Source organism: Sphaerodactylus townsendi, linkage group LG06 (assembly GCF_021028975.2).
Source record: "Sphaerodactylus townsendi isolate TG3544 linkage group LG06, MPM_Stown_v2.3, whole genome shotgun sequence".
NCBI classification, from domain to species: domain Eukaryota; kingdom Metazoa; phylum Chordata; class Lepidosauria; order Squamata; family Sphaerodactylidae; genus Sphaerodactylus; species Sphaerodactylus townsendi.
Genome location: NC_059430.1, coordinates 30,907,316 through 30,922,828, shown reverse-complemented (window position 1 = coordinate 30,922,828; position 15,513 = coordinate 30,907,316). Strand labels below are relative to the sequence as shown.

Genomic DNA, 15,513 nt, shown 5'->3' with positions numbered 1-15,513 from the left:
CACACAACCGTAACAAAAGCTTTTGTCTTGTTTTAAATAACAGCTGTGATATTTTCTGCAGCTCAGGGCTTCAGCCTTTTGTGTGTGGTGTGTATGCTTTTCTGTGGTTGCTCTTAAAACGAACAGGTGTTTCCCTTCCAGACTCTGTCTACATTACAAAGTATATCTATTTGTATACCTGGCCTGATGCAATTAGGCTGCTTATAGACCATTCAGGGAAACTCATCTATTTATTTGCATGTGTTGCAGGGAATAAGATAGGCATTTATACCGTTGTGGTTCGCTTGAGGGCTTGCTAGATTAATGGGGGTGGGATTGCCTAGTTCCATGCATATGGAAGTATCTTCTCTGTTAGTTCAAGGTGAATAGTCAAACCATCCATTTGGATCAGAACTTCTCTGTGTTTGATCATAAATATCCAAATGGCAGCTGGACAGGTGAGAGGGCTTGTTGTGTGGTTATAAAGCCTGATTTGTCCCTCATGCTGTTTTCCAGGGTCCCCTGTGCCCTAAGAGCCGCATTTGGGTCCCAGAAAAGGGGTTGGCAGGTGCCATGGTGTTCACGAGCAGCACGTTGGGGACCCGGGTACTAATAAATGGTATTACCAGACTGTTACGTAACCATGATTGACTAGGTGCAGACATCGCATCTCAGTATGATTAATGCAAATCACAGGCTGTTTCCGCATGGGCGGAATACAGCGACCCAGGGACGCTAAAGGCAGCGTCTCTGGGGAGGGGTTCGCACGGCCGTCACCGCCGCATTGCAGCAGTGACGGCCTCGCAACCCCCGAGCAGCGCGAAGCTGCTGTTTCCGAACCTCGCTCCTGAGCGAGGTATTTCGGAAACAGCGGCTTCCAACCACTGCCGTGCGAACGGAAGTGGCTGGAAGGTGCCATTCCACCCCCCTTTCCCGAACGCCTAACTTGTCTCCTGGCTTCCGGCTTGTTGCAGAGGCCAGGGGACACGCCCCCTGGCCTGTGACTCCAGAGCCGTCGCTCCAGGCTGCAGGAGCGTGTCCCCTGGCTTCTGCGACGAGCTGGAAGCCAGGAGACAAGGTAGGCATTTGGCGATGGCGCAGCCTGTGCAAAGGCTATGCCGCCGCCTGACATCCTCCTGGGACCGTCCATGCGAAAGGTCCCAGGGGGGTGCATCGGCATTGTTTATGCCGACGCACCCCGCACCGTTGCTGTGCGGAAAGGACCACACTTTCCAAAACATTTTGGGTTACGATTGAACATTCAGTATCAGCCAAACCCTAATTGCTGTCTATAAATACTCAGCGTTGCCAACCTCCAGGAAGTAACTGAAGTCCCTCCCCTCCTCCAGCTCTGCCCTGGCCAGACTCCATTCTCAAATCTTCAGGAATTTCTCAACCTGGAGATGGCAACCGTATGGCTAAGACTGATATCCCCTGGAGTTCAGCTTTTGTTCCATGCTGAGTAGATTATTTGGGGGGGAGAGACAAAATTTTCTACAAAAGATCGTGGATTTTTTTTAAAAAACCATTCCCGGTGAAATCAAGACCTTGCTGTCCTTCTTGGCAAGGCTGTTTTCCAAGAGAAAGGGAGAACGGCAGCAGCCACTTTTAGGGAAGCAAGCCCCAGCATAATATGTAGAGTCCCAGGGAGAGGATCAGATAGCATACATGGCACTGCAAAAGAAAGCAAGCATTCTCTGTTCAGTAGCTGGCCTGGCATATCTTCAAAGCGGGAGACCTTCTTTTGGGTGGAGCCAACACAAAAAGAAGCCCCCAGTTTTGCTCAGTCCTAATTAAAATGAATTGAAAGACAAACCACAATTAGGTGAGGGATGTCTGCCCAGATCCTCAGTGAGATCAGTGCCATAACCACCAAGCTAGCATTCCTTTGGGAGAATGTGTGTGATCATGGGTTGGAGTTCGTTTTTACAGAAAGTGAGTCTTTTTTACTTCAGCTACTACCGTAGCCTTAATGGCAGGTGTTATGCACAGAAGGGCCAAGGTGGAATTTTCAATCACAGGGTCCGTTACTTATTTGCTGTTAAATACTCCGTTGTAATTACAGGCTCCAGAAATGTCTCGGTAAATTATACTTATCAAGGCCAAAAGTAACTGCTGGATAACCTGCCCTCTGTTTTAAGAAGACAGAATAACAGCTCCTGTGTTTGGGAAAATGCAGCTAAATTTGCCCCTCACCTCTCTTCGACACCCACAATTACATAACATTTGAGTTATGGGGACAGAGGGCCAGCAGTTACCATGTCGGTGGTGAAGATATAGTTGCTGCACATTATATTTAGTCTGTGTAACTTAAACCGGCTCCTGAATGTTGTCTGACTTCATTCATTTCAGTTAATTGAAGGCTTCTGAATTCTTACCCCCCCCCCCCCCCCCGGGGAAAGTAAAAGACAGTAAATTGACTTGTAGGAACATGATTTCAACTTTAACAGCCATTCATGACCCCAGAAGGTTGTTGGGGAAAGCCTGAAATGCTTAAAAGGAAGAAGCTGGTGTCAGCAATAGGCTACTTGGGGTGCTATCTTGCACCCAGTTTGGCTGCTGGAATAAGGCCTGGTTCACAAATATGTAGTGTAGTGGTTAAGAGCATTGGCCACTACTCTGAAGGACCGAGTTTGATTCCACACTCCTCCACATGAGCAGCAGATTCTTATCTGGTGAACTGGACTTGTTTACCTGCCCTTACACATGAAGCCTGCTGGGTGACCTTGGGCTAGTCACAGTTCTCTCTGAACTCTCTCAGTCCCACCTACTTCACAAAGTATCTGTTATGGGAAGGGGAAAAGAAGGAGTTTGTAAACCACTTTGAGCCTCCTTACAGGAGAGAAAAGCGGGGTATACATCTAAACTCTTCTTTTGTGTCTCTCAGTGACAGAATTAGTGATGACTTTATGTGTGAATGCGTTGTCCTAGATATAATTCTGCAAAACACACTGGCTTGCCTCCTTTCACACAAATCAGAAGAATGGAATAATAGACTAGACTGTGCCACACCAGGCTCCTCCTTCCATGTAAAAACATCCTGCAAACAAAAACATTGGCAAGTCAGGGAGAACAGTTCTAGACTTGTGTGGATTATTGGTTAAAAAAAAGACTTTACCATATAAGTAAGAAACTGCAAGTCTTCAATAGTATTGGAAAGCAGATTTAATATTCAGGAAAAGCCTGACTCCCATACAGCCCAAACTGTGGGAATGAAAGCTGTCTGGCAGTTGTTTTTTAATGTCCTGTGATGTGTAGGCGAGGGAGCTGGTGAGCTGGAGTAGTAATTAATTTCACTGACAGAAACACCAGACAATGAAATTACTCCACCACAGAGCAGGGTCACTAAAGTAAATATTCTGCCAGAGGCAAGTAGAGCAGTGGCATAGACTCCTACGTCTGGCATGAACCAACGGTGAGGTGGCCTTTCCTCCTCAGGGGAATAGTGAGCATTGCGGAGTTAGCAGGCCTCCAGCCTGCTTTGTTTATGGTGGCTGGAGAGGTTGCCTTCCCATACCAGGACAAAGCAGCTGCCACAGAGATGCAAGTCCTGCTGTTGTTCAATTCCAGAGGGAAGTTAGGAATAGAAGGGGAGAATGCTGAGTCCCAGTGCATCACTTGGTCTGAGTCTTTCCTGACTGCAAGAATTTACTATGAAAAAGAGAGAGGTATAAAATGCTGGAAAATTGAACTGAAATGCACACAATGAAATTAATACACAGTAAGCCATTAATAAATGAAAGGGAAATTCCACCCCACCTCCCACAAACTGTACACTTGTTCTGTGGTGCTCACTGCCATGGAATGGGATAAGATCTAGACAACATCAGTAGTCTCCAGCATGGTGCTGTGGGTACCATGGCCCTTTCCTGATGCCTGCAAAGTGTTTTTAGAAAGCGGCGACAGCCAGGAGGCTTTTGCAGAGCGAGGTTTCTGACTGGCCAATGGGGATTTGGTTTGTTCTCAAACATTCCTTTGGCAGCAGCTACCGCCAGGGCACAAAGTTCTTCACCATGTAACTGAAGGTAAGCTGCAGCAAGCGTGTTGTGGCAGCCATTTTGTGGCTGTGTCCACCATGCAATATATTTTTTCCAACAGCCTGTATGCAAGACTGATAAGGAAGGACTCGCACAAATCAAACTGGGGGACCAAACTGTAAAAGGGTCTGTATATCTCCCCATACACCAGACTGGGAGATCAGCTCTGTGTAGTTGCACGGAAAGTCCTTCTAAACCCAGTTGTATTACAATTGAGTGAGCTGCTTCCATTGGCCAAGCCAGCACATGTGATCAGGTAAGCTGTCAGATGAGCTGATAACTCCATAGTAGTGTGTGTTGGGCAGGAGAGGGAGACACTCACATCCCTTTGTGTGTAACACGATGCGATCTCCACACACGGAGAAAGAGGCAGGGGAAGGAGTGAGCATTTCCTTTTGAAGCTAATGCTATCTTGTGTTCATGAAACCTGCGCTATTCCCCTCTGAGAGATGAACCGTGATCAAATAGATGGTTACAGGATGTTCATATTGATTATTTTACATCAGAAGGATATGTTTTCTAAACAGTTCACAAAAAGGCTTGCTCCTATCTATAGGGGTTGTATACATACATCAAGCCGCCCAAGATTCCAAGCTGAAAATCTGTTCTCACAAGTGAAAATAAGCAGTACAGACTATAAAACAGAGGTGCCTTTTGAGAGCTTTGGCCAAGAGAGGCTCAAAACCCCTAGGCCTAGGTCCTTCTTCTCCTGGTGCTTTGAAGGGAGAGCTACTGTGCCTTATTCTCAGCTCCAGCCCTTAGCCCATTCCTGTTCTCCTCTTCTTCCTCCTCCTCCTTCCTTTAGGGTTGTTTATGTTATTGTAATGGTTTATTTGGTGCTTCTCAACCATTGGGGGTGGGGGCAAACAGCAATACAAAAACTAACAATACAAAACTCTTTAAAACACTTTAAAAGACAGGAACAAAAGATGGGAGTCATGAAATCAGTGGAACAGTGTTTTTAAAAATCTGTTTCGCAAGGGAGGAAATGTATAGAGGAGAAATAGAAAGCCACACATGAAGCCAACACAGTCACATGCCACCTCAGGTTTGGGGAAATCCTGGAGATTTGGGGCTGGAGCAAGGGGAATTTCAGGGATAGAGGGACTTCTGTGCGGTATAATGTCATGGAGTTTACCCTCCAAAGCAGCCATTATCTCTAGGAAACTGATCTCTGTCATCTGGAGATGAATTGTAATCTGGGAGATCTCCAGGTCTCTGACTTGGGGGGTGGCAACCAGCAGGAGATAGAGGGAAGCTTGGCAAGCATGATAAGGAAAGGTCCTCTCCCTAGTAGCTACCAACCTCACTTCAGTTACTGAGGAGCATACAGAGAAGGCCTCAGTGGATGACCTGGGCTAACAGGCAGGCACAGATGTGAGATACCCCCCTTTGGGGTGGGGATGGAGAGAGAGATGCTGTTTCTTTTTATTTCCCCTTAACTATTGGCCCATAAACCACCTGAACTAGGACTTGGAAGCTAAGCAGTGTTGGCTAGGGTTAGTACCTGGATGGGAGACCATCAAGGGAGACTGGGGTTTCTATGCAGAGGAAGTCAATGGCAAACCACATCTGCTCATCCCTTGCCTTGAAAACCTTGTGGTCCTGGGGTTGCCAAGAATCAGTTGCAGTTTGACCGCAAGGATTGGCTTGTGAAGTGATATAGCTTTTCATATACTTTCTCACTTCATGACTCTGTCTACCTCTTCTCCATGACACTAAGTAACTTTTGTGGGGAAATGAAGATGCATGGAATGATGTGCTGAGCAACAACATGCAGACTGGTGCCCTATGGGACAGTTGTGATATTGCTAGGGCTGGCCTGATGCAAAAGTGGAGAGCTGTTGTGTACCATCAGTAGAATTTTGTAGGGACAGCTTTTCTGACCGTTCTTTCCTTCTATTTTATTAAATTGGAAGGGGGTGGCAAGTTGTGGTACCCTTGATTAAGTTTTAGCACAACCTGTATTTCTTCTGTGGGGGAGATCGAGGTATTAAATCAAACAAATAAATCTAAGCACAGTAATCCACCCACTTTCTTTTTATTTCCTAATTCAAACAGGTGCATTTGGTAAAAGGTTATGATTTCTCTTCTCTTGCAGAGCCCCTGAAATCATCCTCGGTTTACCCTTCTGCGAAGCAATTGACATGTGGTCGCTGGGTTGTGTCATTGCCGAACTGTTCTTGGGCTGGCCTTTATATCCAGGAGCTTCGGAATACGATCAGGTTGATATTGTGACCTCCTCTGAAATCCTTCCCTTAACTTTCTTAACTTTGCTCCTCCTTATGAGACCTATATATTTTTCAACCACTGAGAGAACATTTTCATTTTTCTTCTGGAGCCTCTCAGAAATACTACAGTACATCCTGTTGCACCACAAACTTACACGTGTCTACTCCTGTTTGTTAGAAACAGCTGATCCATGTTCATTTTATCAATGAAACAAAGTACTGATATCTGGATAAACATAGAGTTAAGTTGTGCATGGAGCTGTTCATGGATTGAACATAATATTTAATTCATTTATACTTTGCCTTTGCCTATCATTAAAGATTAAAGATAAAATTATAAAACATGTAGAAAAGCAAGACCTGCTGAGAAAGAGTCAGCATGGCTTTTGCAGAGGCAAATCCTGTCTTACAAACTTACTAGAGTTCTTTGAGGGTGTAAACAGGCATGTGGACAGGGGTGAACCGGTGGACATTGTCTACTTGGATTTCCAAAAGGCTTTTGACAAAGTTCCTCACCAGAGACCGTTGAGAAAACTCAGCAATGAAGGAATAAGAGGGGAAGTCCTCCTATGGATTAAAAACTGGTTGAGAAACAGGAAACAAAGAGTGGGTGTAAATGGGAAGTTCTCACAATGGAGAGATGTCGGAGTGGTGTCCCCGCATCCAAGGATCCGCTTTGGGACCAGTGCTCTTTTAACCCATTCATCTCACCGTTAAATGACCTGGAAAAAAAGGGAGGTGGGTAGCGTGGTGGCCAAGTTTGCCAGATGATACCAAATTATGTAGGGTGGTAAGAGAACCACAAAAGTTGATTCTTAAGAGTAAGAGCTCCAAAGCGGACCTTGATAGAATTAGGGTGAGTGGGCTCCAGAAATGGCAAAATGCAGTTCAATGTGTAGCAAAATGTAAAATTAGTTTGATGCACATAGGGGCAAAAATCCAAACTTCACACTTACATCGGCATTACAGGGGTCAGTGCTATCAGTCACAGACCAGTAAAAAGGGGATTTAGGCGTCCTTAAGTTGATAGTTCCGCATGGGAATGTCAACTCCAGTGCATGGCAGCTGTGTAAAAAAGGCAAACTCTATGCTGGGGATCATTAGGAAGAGGAATTGATAATAAAACTGTGCAAAAGATTTGTCAGTGCCCTTATATAAAAGCGCAGTGGAAGTAGACTGCGACTTGGGAGTAAGTATCTGCAGTGTCCAGTTCTGGTCGCCGCATCTCAAAAAAAAGGCGACATATTGGAGGAGATAGAAAAAAAGAAGTGCAGAGAGAAGGGCAACAAGGATGATTGAGGGACTGGAGCACCTTTCCTATGAGGAGAGGCTGCAAGCAGTTTTGGGACTCTTTAGTTTGGAGAGGAGGCGGCTGAGGGGGATATGATTACTGAAGTCTACAAAATTATGCCTGGGGTAGAAAATGTTGACAGAGAGAAATTTTTCTTTCTTTCTCACAATACTTCAGAACCAGGGGCATTCATTGAAAATGCTGAAGAATTAGGACTAATAAAAGGAAACACTTCTTTCACGCCAAACGCATGTGATTATTGGTGTTTGGAATATGCTGCCACAGGAGGGTGGTGATGGCTACTAACTCTGGTATAGCTTTTAAAAGGGGCGTGGACAGGATTTATCATGGAGGAGAAGTCGATTTATGGCTACCAATCTTGATCCTCCTATGGATCTGAGAGATTGCAAATGCCTCTAACAGACCAGGTGATCGGGAGCAACAGGCCACAGAAGGACTACCATTATGTTCACATCCTACACATGTGTGAGAGTCTCCCAAAAGGCAACCACCTGGTGGGCTGCCACCTGGTGCGGCAGTAGCAGAGAGCTGGACTAGATGGACTTTGGTCTGATCCAGCTGGCTTGTTCTTATGTTCTTATGTTCTTATGCCTTTCTCCCCAATGGAGACCCAAAGCAGATTATACCATTCTCCTCTCCCTCCATTTTATCCTCACAATAATCCTCTGAGATAGCTTCGGCTGAGAGAATGTGACTGGCCCAAGGTCACCAAGTGAGCTTCCACGGCACAAATGAGAATTCAAACCTGGGTAGACTAGATACAGATCTTAACCACCTAACCACACTGGCTTTCAGTACTCTTCATAAGATTGTCCTGGAATTTGCCAACATGAGCCTTATTGAACACATGAATAAAGGAAAATTAAGTGTGCACTGTACCCAGACTGTATGTGTGTTCACTATAACTTTTCAGCAGGCCTTGTCTCCACATTATGTGGCTTGAACAGCCTGGATGCTTCCCTCCATCTGGAATGGGCAGCACATCTTGTTCCTCAAAACAAGTGCTAGATTGAGAGCAGTAAGTTTTGGCTTTCAAGGACAGTGGGCTCAACCCTGAAAATATGTCACTCAAACAAATCCTCTTAAAATTAATGTTTGGGGGTCAAAGCCAACCTTGTAAAAATTTCTTTTACCAATAAAGTATGCCCTGGAGGCACACACACGTTCTCCTTTTTTACCTTTAGCAGATTTCCTTTATCTTTATTGTCTGTGGATGAAGTGATGTATATTTATAAACTTCAAAGGTAATGGAGGGGTACTGTGGAGTTTTTAGTTGCAAAAAGAAAGGCAATTGTGTAACACCTAATTATTTAGGTTCTTATTACAAAATAAGTATTATTAATTGTTAAAATGTGAACCTTTGCCTTCCTTTTCAGCCTTTGATGTGATCAGAACTGTCCACCCTTTCATTCTACTTCCCTTTGTTCTTTGGTTGGAAATGCCTTGTTCCCCATCTCAAAGGATGCCTCTCCCATATCCCTCCAAGATTAACACTGACCTCCTTGTTCTTTTACAGATCCGATACATTTCACAGACCCAGGGCTTGCCAGCGGAGTATCTGTTAAGTGCGGGAACGAAGACAACGAGGTTTTTCAACAGGGATACAGACTCACCATATCCACTGTGGAGGCTAAAGGTAGGGAAGCCTTTCCCCATTTTCCTCATCGTTGTTGGCACGTGCATCTTGTAGTGTTGAAATCTTACTAATGCACTTATTGAAATGGTGAGAACGGGATGAAGTACAGTTGATGTAAGGGCATCATGCGTGTTGCTTCATGGACTGGAAGGGGCAGCTTTGGCGCACGCTTTGGCAGCATCTTCCAGATCTTGGTCATTTTAACAATTGGTATCAGACTCATGGAAAGGACTTCATGGAGCTGACATTCTTCTCTCCCAGTCTCCTTGTTAGAAGGCTGTGTATTCTTCAGGCTTCAAGACATCATCATATGCAGGATGGGATAGTTCAAGATATAGTTTACAGGGTTGAGTCCTAAGCTAAAGTTTGACCCTGTGACTTGAACATAGGAGTAGACCTGTTGGATCTTGCCCTATAGTTCCCACAGTAGCCAGCAAGATTGCCCATTAAGGCCCACAAGGAGGGCTGCAGTCTCTCCCTGGAGTTGCCTCCGCCCCCATGTATACAGTGGCATGGTTTAGTCCTGGATGTGATGTAATGCTGAAGGAAAGGCTCCCTGTGAATTTTAGGAGTGTATATCTTTAGTTGTTGAGCAGCCACATCCCACCCACAACATATGGCATCAGGAACAAAAGCCCTGTACAGCAGGCCACTAGAATAATTCACATATTGCAGTGTGGAGAAACTATTCCCGTATTATCGACTGGGGACTGAAAACGCTTCAGCTAAGAAGCGAGCTAGCGAATTCATGATGGAGATGGCATTTACACTGGGGACCTCTACTCTCGGAACTCATTCTGTAAACCAGCACACTGTTCCTGATCCCACAAGGGGCAGGGCAGCACACAAATGAAATAAATAAATAAATAATATTATGAGGAGAAAGGAAACCTGAGCAGCAGCAGCCATCAGAAATAAATATGTGTAGAACTCCCAGTGGGGTGACTAGCTTGATCCATACAACTATGCTTTACACGCATCTTACTCATAATGATGCCTCCAGGATAATGTCAACAAACGTTGGCTCAAAAGTTTAAAACTGTAGTCACCAAGTTGCTACACTTGCAGCTCACTAACGATTTGGCAGTGGGTTGAAAAAATGTGCAGATTTATCTTGGTGATGGAAAGTGTCATGGAGTCACAGCTGAGTTGTGGGGAGCCCCATAAGGTTTTCAAGGCAAGAGGCATTCAGAGGTTGTTTGCCACTACCTGCCTCCACATGGGCTGAGAGAGTTCTGAAAGAACTGTGACTAGCCCAAGGTCCCCCAGCAAACTTCATGTGGAGGAGTGAGGAATTGAACTCAGTTCTCCAGATTAGAGTCTGCTGCTTTTCACCACTATGCCATGTTGGTTCTTGTAGCTTTCCTTTGACATGTCCTTGAGGTGGGAGGAAATTATATGATGAAAAGGCAACACTGGAGCTAGGCCTAAAGAGACAGCACATTTTTTTTAGTTCTTAACTGAAGTACCAATGAATTTTTTGGTTGCTTATGTAGATATCAAGGTGGCTAAGGGCAACTTTTTTCTCTTCATTCCGTACAGACACCAGATGATCATGAAGCAGAGACAGGGATCAAATCAAAGGAAGCCAGAAAGTATATTTTTAATTGTTTGGATGATATGGCACAGGTAAGACTGTTGTTGAGGTCACAGTTGCCAGCTTATAGTCTACCTTCTTGGGTTGGTGTGAAGATGCAGTGGAAGCACATGCAGTGGTCTGCTTAGGGGAAAGTTGGAATGAATTTGTAGTAAAAAGTATTCCGTTAGACCGATTTCATTAATTGATTGATTAAATATTAATTAGACAGAATGAATGACTGCTCCTTTAAAAGGGAAATTTGACTAGACCTTTTACCCACTTGTGTACATTGTTTGGCAATCTGTAGAGAAAGACCAATTGGCTTGAATACTTGCAGGGATCTGGGATCATTCTAGCACCTTATCTTAACTTCAGTGCTTGAAAAGTAGATGGAGAGTATCATAAGAACATAATAAAATAAGAAAAGTCGTGTTGGATCAGACTATCATTCCATGTGGTTCAATGGAACATGGTTCTGCTGATGACCCAGATTTTCCTTTCAGGTGAATATGACATCGGACTTGGAAGGAAGTGATATGTTGGTGGAAAAGGCAGACCGGCGGGAGTTCATAGACCTGTTAAAGAAGATGTTGACGATAGATGCAGACAAGAGGATAACACCAATTGAAACACTCAACCATCCATTTGTCACCATGACACATCTGCTTGATTTCCCCCATAGCACACAGTACGCTTCTTTCTCTCTACTTTGTATGGAAGGTTCTAGAAATGGATTATCTGTGGAATGGAGAGATGTGGGTTGATTTCAATTTCTGACTTGGCACTTGAGTTGCAACAAACTAGACAGAGCTGGGGGACCAGGAGAGTTGTTCTAACAGTGAGAACTTTTGGATAAGTGGCTCTTTCTTTGTTTCTTTCATCTGAAACTTTTTTATGTTTTGTTGTCAAAGTTTGGCAATTGAGACCACTTGTGTAAGTTTATAAGTATAACCACCAGCTAATGTATTAAAACAAGCAGTAGGTCTAGAGTTAAAAATCAAAATACAGTGCCTGGAAGAAACAGTCAGAAACAATTCCAGATAACAATGATCACTGCCCAACAGAGCATTAGAACATGGTCCAGAATGTCAGAACGATAGGCCAAGAACAGAGACTTAAAACAGTATATAGAGAACAGTCTGTAAATAAGTCACAGAATGTGAACCTTCAAGGCTCCTGTCAACTGAAAAACTTTTCCTGGCAATGCAGGAAGAACTTGCCAGCCCCTGACCCAGAGGCAGCCTGTTTCTTTAATGTTTATTCAGAAATACCATTCAGAAATCTTTAGTATGCGTTTTAATGGTTCACTGTTCACGGCTGCTGTGGGTAGCAGGATTTCAGTCTTACCCAACAATATGGGAAAAGCAGATAGGAGCGTGGATTAGTAAAGTAAAAAATCAGCAGACATTATTCCTGAGCAGTTAGCCAGGTAGGCAAAGGAGGAAATTGGGTGGGGAAGTCATGGAATTATCTGTGTTGTGGGTTTTCTATGGATGGAACTAAACCTAAAACATATGACTGCTAATGAAAATGGTTGTCGGGTGTGTTTTTTTTGTTGTTGAAATACTGTGTTTCAATATTTTTTGTTTCAATATTTTTTGAAATATTGTATTTTTCTGTAAATGAAGGGCTCCTTTGCAAAAACATATACTGTCGACTTAGGGAGCCTTCATTGTGTTAAGTTTTAAAGTATACAAGCCCTCTCCCCTGCTATTCGCTGTATGGTAGTCCACAGTGTGTATGGGCAGTACCCTTCTGGCACTCTGTTGGTTTTGTTCATCTGAGGAGTTAGCACTTCTTGCTTTTTATGCCCTTTTTCTCTGTCAACAGTGTCAAGTCCTGTTTCCAGAACATGGAGATTTGCAAGCGACGGGTGAACATGTATGACACAGTCAATCAGAGCAAGACACCGTTCATCACCCATGTGGCCCCAAGCACGTCAACCAACTTAACCATGACCTTCAACAATCAGCTCAATACAGTCCATAACCAGGTGAGAAAAATCATTTTTATGTAGCCCAAAGATGTGAGAGAGGGGATCTGAAAACAGACGGGCTTGGCCAATGGCCTTTGAAACATCAAACTCTGAAACATAAAACTCTCAGGTCTGCTACATCACCAGGTCTGCTACATCACCACTACATCATCACATTTTTACAGGTTTGACCTCTCAAGCCATCAATGGGTAGAGATAAATCCTTCCTCCTATGATCACATGATTGGGATATGTGATGCAGAATTCAGCAGCCTAGGAATCTCAGGAATTGTTCTTTTTAAGCAAGTTCCAGATCATGATGATGAAAATAAGTTTGTATATATGTACGGCCAACAATGCACCCCTGAGAAGGGCTACAGACCCTTCTAAGGACTGCACTGCAAATCACAGAAGCCAAGACAACCTCCACCCCCAAAAAACAAGTTCACCTTTTGCTCTCTTTCTGCATCCTTCTGCTGCCTCTCAGAGGCCCTTTCTGCACGGGCCAATAACAGCGCCCTAGGGACAGCAAAAATGCCGTCACTAGGGAGCTGTTCGCATGGGGGGCACAGCTGCATGGCAGTAGCGCCTCCCTCGCTCCCCCCCCCCAGCGGCGCGAAGCCGCTGTTTCCCAACCTCACTCCCCGAGCGATGGAAACAGCAGCTGGAAGGCGCCATCCCCCCCCTTTCCCGAACAACTTACCTTCCCTGCAACCTCCCGGCGCGTCGCCCAGACCTGGGGACACGCTCCCCTTGCCCTGCAACTCCAGAGCTGTTGCGCAGGGCAGGGGGGCATGTCCCTTGGCCTGGGCGACGCGCTGGAAGGTTGCAGGGAAGGTAAGTCGTTCGGGCAACGGCGCAGCGCTGCGCCGTCTTCCTTGCCCCTACCGGGACAGTTCATGCGAACAGTCCCGGGGGGGGGGGGCGTCGGTGTTGTATACGCCGATTCACCCTCGAGCGTGGCCGTGCAGAAACGGCCAGAGATTGCTCAAAAGAGCTGGATGGTAGTTAACTAGTGTTGGTGACTTATCAGAAGTCCTACTTCTCAGAAGCCTGAGGCAAGTACAGCCAAAAACAAAAAAAAGCACACACAAACAAAAGCCCTTCCAAACCCTCAAAAAACAAATATACAGGCCCCCAAAAACACAAAGTTAAAGATTTAGTTTTAAGGATAACCCTCCAAAAACAGAGCTCACCTTTTGCTCTCTGTGTAGCTGCCTTCTGCTTCCTTTTTCTGCCTCTCAGAGATGTAAGCTGCTTTAAGACTCCTTAAAGTTGAGAAAAGCAGCATAAAAATGCAACGTCTTCTTCTTCTCCCTGGAGCCTGTCTAGCAAGGAGTTGTGTACATGAAACTGGAAAGAGCAGCTTGCAAGAATTCTTCAAGCAGATGTCAACCATGTTCTACATTTAGATTTTCTGCATAGAGTAGTAGTGGGGAGAGTTGGACAACTTGGACTGCTTGGCCTATTTGTCCTCTCCTCCCTGATTGTGTTTCATTTTTGTTCTGGCTGGACACATTAAGCAAACTGCATAGGATAACAACAGGAAAGCCCTCATATTTTCCCATCCCTTGCTTGCTTCTTCTTACTCATATTTCCCCCCTGTCTGCTTTTCTACCTTACAACATTTTGTTTGACTGCTTCTCCAACCCCCCCTCCCCCCCCCCCCCCCGTTGTTTGTTTTATTTTATATCATGTAGAAAAGACTGGCTCCCCTCCTGCAAAAAAAACCCCCACTGTCATCTCCATCATACTTTGTTTTTTGTTTTTATTTTATTTTAATTCCCATCATTCCTTTAGGCCACCAGCCTGGCTTCCACCTCCACCACCAGTGCCACTATTTCCTTAGCCAACCCTGAAGTCTCCATACTAAACTACCAATCTGCACTCTACCAGCCCTCGGCAGCATCCATGGCCGCAGTAGCCCAGAGGAGTGTGCCCCTGCAGACGGGAACAGCACAGATATGCGCCCGGCCTGACCCCTTCCAGCAAGCACTCATTGTGTGTCCTCCAGGCTTTCAAGGTAAGAGGCAGGACTTTCTTGCTGCTTTGGTGTCTACTTCCTATTGTTTTACTTGCAACTTCTCTTACAGTTTGGATTGGTGCCTTTTTCGAGCTTGTCCTATATTAACACAGACTCCCAGAAGAGCCAGTATGGTGTAGTGGTTAAGAGTGGTGGACTCTAATCTGGAGAACTGGGTTTGTTTCCTCACTCCTCCACAAGACACCTGCTGGATGACCTTGGCCTCGTCACTGTTCTCTCAGAGCTCTCTCAGCCCTATCTACCTCGCAAGGTGCTTGTTGTAAAGGGAAGAAGGGAAGGAGTTTGTAAGCACTTTGAGACTATTTAAAGTTGAGAAAAGCAGGATATAAATCTAAAGACTTCTTGTCCCTGGAGCCTGTTCAGCAAGGGGCAAATCTTACGGTTATGTAAATAAGCAGAATCAGGAAGTCCTACAACTTCCAGCAACACTACAAGGAAAGCAAGGAAAAGGGCAGATACAATGATAAATCCTTATTATTGAACTGGCCGTGGGTATACCTTAGATGGGGTCAGGGTCATGAAGGACCAAGCCATGGGCATGAATAGTCGATTAATGATAGACAAATTGGGCCACAGGGATAGGTCCCCGGTGGATTTAATCAAGGGGACATTTCTCTGTTAACCAAATCTGCACTACATCCTGTATGAGCAAAGCAACCCCCTTGCTTTTCCTGTTATGCTTTTCAACTGTAGTTGATAATGAGCTGTCCTCCTAGAACA

General features: G+C 45.0%; 1 protein-coding gene across 2 annotated transcripts in view; it reads left to right on the top strand.

The window, feature by feature from the left end:
- The window catches only part of HIPK2 (homeodomain interacting protein kinase 2), a 177,571-nt gene that overhangs the window by 121,582 nt on the left and 40,476 nt on the right, over positions 1 to 15,513 (top strand). The window contains exons 3-8 of one of the 2 annotated variants that reach the window (XM_048499564.1): positions 6,118 to 6,241; positions 9,076 to 9,195; positions 10,738 to 10,824; positions 11,278 to 11,462; positions 12,605 to 12,767; positions 14,646 to 14,772. In XM_048499564.1, the coding sequence (XP_048355521.1) occupies positions 6,118 to 6,241; positions 9,076 to 9,195; positions 10,738 to 10,824; positions 11,278 to 11,462; positions 12,605 to 12,767; positions 14,646 to 14,772 (806 nt within the window). Of the gene's footprint in view, positions 1 to 6,117; positions 6,242 to 9,075; positions 9,196 to 10,737; positions 10,825 to 11,277; positions 11,463 to 12,604; positions 12,768 to 14,549; positions 14,773 to 15,513 lie in introns of both variants that reach the window. The other variant, XM_048499563.1, reaches the window with a different exon arrangement.